The sequence below is a fragment of the Eucyclogobius newberryi genome, unplaced genomic scaffold (assembly GCF_026437365.1).
Source record: "Eucyclogobius newberryi isolate DKJ021-1_F unplaced genomic scaffold, fEucNew1.0.hap1 SCAF_1, whole genome shotgun sequence".
Taxonomy (NCBI): Eukaryota; Metazoa; Chordata; class Actinopteri; order Gobiiformes; family Gobiidae; genus Eucyclogobius; species Eucyclogobius newberryi.
This window is the reverse complement of record NW_027315723.1, coordinates 9,978,071-9,984,474: the sequence shown is the minus strand read 5'-3', so window position 1 is coordinate 9,984,474 and position 6,404 is coordinate 9,978,071. Positions and strand designations below refer to the sequence as shown.

At 41.2% G+C, this 6,404-nt stretch overlaps 2 protein-coding genes across 2 annotated transcripts in view; one reads left to right on the top strand and one right to left on the bottom strand.

Annotated features, from left to right (window-relative positions):
* gpr137c (G protein-coupled receptor 137c) overlaps positions 1-6,404 on the bottom strand; it is an 88,122-nt gene that overhangs the window by 61,781 nt on the left and 19,937 nt on the right. The gene's annotated exons all lie outside the window — the stretch shown is intronic.
* The window catches only part of nid2a (nidogen 2a (osteonidogen)), a 46,578-nt gene continuing 41,448 nt past the window's right edge, over positions 1,275-6,404 (top strand). Inside the window, exons 1-3 of the mRNA XM_072463079.1 lie at positions 1,275-1,543; positions 2,120-2,305; positions 2,437-2,550. Of these exons, the coding sequence (XP_072319180.1) occupies positions 1,337-1,543; positions 2,120-2,305; positions 2,437-2,550 (507 nt within the window). The 5' untranslated portion in view covers positions 1,275-1,336. The remainder of the gene's footprint in view (positions 1,544-2,119; positions 2,306-2,436; positions 2,551-6,404) is intronic.

Sequence of the window (6,404 nt, the reverse complement as noted above, 5' to 3'; positions counted from 1 at the left end):
TGTTAGACAGAAGTTGACATTTCTAATATGATTGTAATTGGATATTGTATACTGTATATTTGCCATTGAACTAATATTCAGGAAGATTAAACAATATGATGTAAAAATGTAGGAAATAGGCTATTTGGTTTTACCAGACGTGTAATGTGACGCTGAGGTTCATTGTTTTATACTTGTGTTTGTCGCCATCTGCTGATGCGTCTGGCCACGTACAATAGAAATGAACATTCTGAGCAGTTTAAACATAGATCTACTTTATTTTTTTCATCAAATTAGTATTGGTTGCTGTTTGATCAACACTTCCAAAATATTATCACCACAGTTTTATTTTATTGTTTTAGTTTCATTATTCTATTTATTTATACCCTGCTGTCAACAGAGTGTTAAAAATTCCAGAATGTAGGCGACTAGTCTTTTCAACATTAATAAGCAACCATTTTGAATGTCCATGGTAGAAATGTCAGTTAAATTTGTTTTCTCTGAGAGAATAATAATGAAATAAAAACATTCTAGTCTACATTTGTCGAGTAATATATTTGTTGATCAAATTAAAACTACTTTTGATTTAACATTTCTGTAAGTATCTGTCTAGTAAAACTAAAAAAGATCTGGATTCAACCTAAGAGTGAACAAATAACGTAAAATACGTAAAATAGTTTAAAGCAGGCTCTGATAGCACTGTTTCTGAGTGGGTTTCATTTGACAAAACCACCTTGACTTTCATCTTTTGTTATATTCTGAGGTTGATCCCAGTTCCCCAATTCAAACCACAATTTGTTCCACGTAACCTTTGGCTCCATTCTGGAATTTAGAATGGATTTGTTTACTTAACTATTTGACAAAACATAGAAAATGGCTGCAATGTTCAATAAGACCACTGTGAGGCGCCACATACCTAACTGTCTGCTGGAGTCCACCTCGGCACCACAGCCTGGATCTAGTTGCAAAACGAATCGGAAAGTGATCGACCATATTTAAGTCTACTCCAAATTCAGTCCTGGTTTTGCATTCCATATCTACAGTTTTAGTATCCTTCTAATGCACTTTAAATTTTATCTTTCCAAACAATATCAAAAATAACAAATCGGCATTGAAAAATAAAAATCCCACCACAAATGATTCTTTAGTTGTTTGATCCAGATGATACCTTTATTACCTCCTGCTCCAACCTGCTGTCGATCAACACCCCGCCAGCCAATCAGAGCGCTTCTAAAGTTGCGTGCGTGCCGCCTCCTCGCAGCGGAGCGTCTGTGCAGAGGAGCGGGACTCGGGAGCTGTCTCAGTCCATCCGTCCCACTCTCTCACGTCTGCTCTGTGCGCAGCGCTGAGCTCAAACATGGACAGGGCACAAGTGTTGGCCGTGTGGCTGCTCTGCTGCTGCGGCAGTCCCAGTGTGGTCACGGGCATCCACAGAACTCATATGTTCCCCTATGGCTCTCTCAGTGGAGATCTCATTTTGGCTGAAGGCGACGATGAAACGTCCAAAGTGCTGTCCCTTCCGAGAGCCCTGTACTTCTACGACACGTCCTTCACTCAACTATATGTAAGTATACTTTTGGCACGTTCATGCTTCTGTTTATTTCAGCCTATCTTCATTCAGGTGATGTCCTGATTCAATTGATGTTTGTAGATTATATTTGCTTTTGTTGAGATACCAACAGTTGATTCATCTTAGTGCAATATAATGTTCCTCACATTAGCTTTCTCAGTCCTGACTTTGCACATCTGTAAACAATTCCTTACATTTCTCTTGTAACAAATAGTTTAGTTTTTCAGGCCAACCTAAACATGCTCCATTCAGTAGTATTCATGCATATAAACATTAATGATGTGTTTGTCTTCCACTGAGAGGCGATAATAAATCATATTCAAACTTGGGGGAAATTCATTAAGTGGCGTTTAGTGCTATTGTCCAGTCTCCAACATTTTAGCAGTATTATTGGAGTTCCTAATGTTTTAGATGAGGTAATAGTGATTTATAAGGGGTTTCTACAAGTCTATTAAGTGGCTATTGCTGTCCAGCAGGGAAATCCAGTTGTTTCATGAGAAAAAGATGTGCCTCGTTTCGCTTTTGAGTAGTGGAATTCCAATCGTTCTTTATCTTTCTCTCTCTTTCTAGGTGGCTACCAATGGCATCATCTCAGCTCAGGACCTCCCAATGGAAAAGCAATATGTTGATGATGGGTTTCCGACCGACTTTCCGGTTGTGGCCCCTTTCCTCGCTGACATCGATACAAGCAACGGTCAAGGACAAATCTTCTATAGAGTGACTGAAACGCCCAATGTGCTCAACAGAGTGGCCCGGGTAAGAAAATGAAGATTTTAGCCTTTATTTTCAAGGATATTAAATACTGACTATTTTCACTCATTTCCATTAGTTTAAACCATTTCACCGTTCATTTTCCCATTAATTCATTCAACCACTTTCTCATCCAGGAAGTTCACAGAGGTTTCCCAGATGCGAGATTCACACCGACGCACGCTGTGGTGGCAACTTGGGAAAACGTGGCGGCGTACGAAGACGACCCCAAGAAACGGCCGACCAACAAGGTAAAATACAAACAATATTAGTCATTTTGTTTTGCCGAAAAGATGCTGGAATTCCTGGAAACTGTGCATCACTCATAATCTTTCTAAAGTGGGGGGTCTTATTTGTAATCCTCGGCCCCCTCCTAATCTGCCTCTTAACCTTTTCCGGGAGGTCGTAGGTCATCTTCTGGGGTCATCAAAGTGGCCCCTGTTCCACTTGTTTACACCCCCTTCCCCGGCTCACACACATAGCACACAGGTAAAGGCTTCACGCTCCGATGGACGCCCACTTCCTCCCGAGTTAATAAATGCATCGGGGACATGGGTTTGCCCCGTTGAGTAACGAGGGGAGGCTTTGGCCGGACCCCTTGTGCAAAGACAAGCGCGTAGGACGTATTGATCAAACAGGACTTTGTTGTTGGCAGTGCGCAGCATGTGGGATGGAAGGATGGAGGGATGAAGGGACTAGTGGTGGGCCGGACAGAAACCCCCAGGAGACGGCTGTTTACTCCAAAGTTCATTTAAGGCTTCCTCCTCTCTTCCTCTTCTCTTCCTCCTCTCTTCCTCCTCTCTTCCTCTTCTCTTCCTCTTCTCTTCCACCTCTCTTCCTCCCCTGACAGCCTTTGTGCTCTTTCAGATAAGACTCCATTCAGAGTTTATGATAGATGCCCTTCCAGACAGGACCCGTGTTGTTTGCTTAGAGCTGGCTTAAAGTTAATGAACCATTGTGGTGGAATTTGTGCGTATATAATATATTTTATGCCCCCACTGATAAGAATCTCCCAAAATGTTCAAGTCTAGGTTAGTTGCTAAATAGCCACACAGACACTTTGCAAACACTACTTCTTTATCACCACTGCTCTTAATCCTAATCTGCTTTAACCACTTGCAAAAGGTCCTCCTGATGCAGTTTGCGTTTCTATTTATTTTGGCTTGGGACTGGCACAATGGATGGACATTTGACACATTGTGCTCCCTGATAAGCTAAGCCCCCGGTTTTGTATTGAATCGAGCCCAGACACTTAATGAATTAGCATACAATCAGCGCTTAACTTATCAGTATTTATTCACTGGCGGCTCACCTGGCCACTCTACTCCCTTCGTTTTCCCATGCACTTAAGGCTGTTTGTTTTGTAAATGTAGAAACACACATGGTCAGATTGCTCGGCTCTGCCCTGCTCTGGCCTAGGGTCCGCTCCATTGCCCCCTCTTTTGACCTGATAGCATCTTCCTTTGAAGTCACTAGCCAGAGGTGCGGGAGGGGTACGTCGGGGGGGTGCGGCGTGGTATGTCTGTGTGAACTGATTAACCTGGGTGTGTGCTTGTCACCAAGATCCGCAGCATTGGGAAAGGGGGGAAGAGGACCTGAATGCTGTGTGATAGGGAGATGAGAGCAGGCCGAGCTAACAGGACAAGATTGGTTCTCACACGTCTTGAGTAGACATGTGTTTTTCTTAGAAATTAGCCACTTAAATGGGCTGCTATCATAATTGGCGCGTAATTACTTCCCTTTGAGGGCCAACACACAGCCTGTTGTATCTACTACTATGTCAAGAGTTTGCTAATGACTAAACCCATTTACGTGGAGACTTTGGCCTTCCGTGTGTCAGCAGTAATGTTTAGCTTAAAATAGTACTTTTGTATTGCTTCTAAGTACAGCGTCAATTAAGGCATTAGGTGTATAAGTTTAGGCTATATCTTTTACCACACATGAAATAGAATTCAAATGCAGTGCACCAACTTAAACTTGAAAGCTAAGTAACAAAGACAAGGCCATTTCAAATTGCCAGAACACTCCCCAAAAGAAAACTCCCCTCTCCAGCACAATGACTACATGTTTGTCCAAGGCATATTTGCTTTCTTATGGACCTCTTGCAGCGACTTGGAGCACCCCTTAAACTTGAATCCCGATTTGACTTCAAACAGCCGCTAATAAGAGCTCCAATAAGCCTTCATTCTAAGTTGGAATTGTGGCTGGGCACCGAACATGGCAACGTCTCGTCACTAATTACTGGTGGACAGGAGTCATCATTGCCTTTTGGTTTAGTGGCAGCGTGGCTCAAATTCAACAACCGGTCAAGTCTAAGAAAAGCAGCTCTATATTTTCCGTCACAGAGTTGATTATTCAAACATTTAAAAGTCTTACAAAGGGCTTACGGGTTCAAACTGAATTTTATAGTTGAAAGTCAATCAAGAAAGAAAGAAAGCCATCTATCCAAAATTTGCAAAACACTTGTCTTGGCTGAGGTTTATGTACTGTATCAAACAAATGTGACTGGACAGTAAAATAAAAATAATAGCTCCAAAGCGCAGAAATATCATTAAGATAAGATAAGATAACCTTTATTTGTCCCACATTGGGGAAATTCCATTGTTGCAACACAGATTAGGTACAGAAACAGAAGTATATTAATAAAAAACAGATAACTTAGAAATAAACTCTTAAAAAACTCATAAAATATACCCTTTTTAAGAGGACTAAACACCTAAATGTCTGTTCTACATAAATGTCCTACATATGATACTTGATATTGAAATATTGCAACAGTTTGGATTGCCTTTTGAATATAACTCCCATTTCTTGTAGTTAACAGTGCAAGAAAGAGTGACCCAGCATTTTCTGGCATGGACTTGTCTTGTGTGGTCATGTATGTAGTACATTTTTGTCAGTTCCCACGCTGTAGGCTTCTCAGTTGGTCGCACTCTGGTGAGGCTGGCAACTGGTCCACAGCTGTTGCTTGTCTCCATTTCGCTTGTTGCTGCTGCGTTGTGGCCAAAAAACGTTGAAAAGCCACAAACAACAACTAAGCCCGACACTGCACTCCCGCAACTACCAGAGTATAATCAAACCTAGATGATTGTAACATGATCTGCCACATTTGTAACAGCCAATTGGTTGATTTAACTCAAGTTTACACAATGTCTGGATTAAAAGCCTTAATCACACAGCACTAATGTAATCAAAACAGATGAGGCTTTGAATGAGGGGAATTTATCCTAATGGCAAAAAATAATAAACTTTGAGCCAATAAATTGCAATAGATTTAGTAACAGCTTATACTGTTTATGAAATGTACTTGCATTTGAAATATGTTTACATAGAGCCAAGTCGTTTTGGATTGCGTCCGAATTAAATCAACCCTAAATGCAACTCACAAATTACCATGCTGTGACAAGAATATCACATAAAACATTTTGAAACACACAATTCATTAATTTACAAGTTTTTGTGACGCAGAATTTTTTTTTATTTCCCCCCCAAAATCTTTGCAAAAAACAGTCTTCTGTCAAATAATCCATTAGATTTTTGCAGATGTGCTCTCAGTCACCACATTAAAATTGTCAAATAAGTGCTGAAATAACATAGTACCTTTTAATTAATGAAGGCCCATTATCTCAGTCCACTTCCTGTATTTGCTTTAATCTGTGGTGTTTTTGGGAGACCTCCTAATGTGTGGCCGACTGATACTCTTATCACCTGCAGCCTCAAAACAGTCACTGCAGCAAACATTTGGGGGGAGAGGCACCTGAGTTTGTGTCTGGGAGTGTTAAGACAGGACACGCTTTTAAAAGAGGTGTGACAAAAGGCCCTAGGGAGAGAGAGAGAGAAAAAGACACCATCCTGGGATGTTTTAAAGACGTCTCTGAGCCCCACTCACTCCAGCTCTTCTCTGGTCCTGATGGGCTTTGATGTGTTGGCAGCAATTTGTTGACTTCCAGCTGTGTGTAAAGAGTACCATGGTTAGTATGTAAAAGCAGAGATGGCTAGACACACACTGTGGACGGCCACACAGGTGCTATCAGTCCAAGTCTTGTCTTTTAAGAGGACCTCTGTTTGTCTCACACAGCAAATATTTCATTGTTTTTAGAGGTTG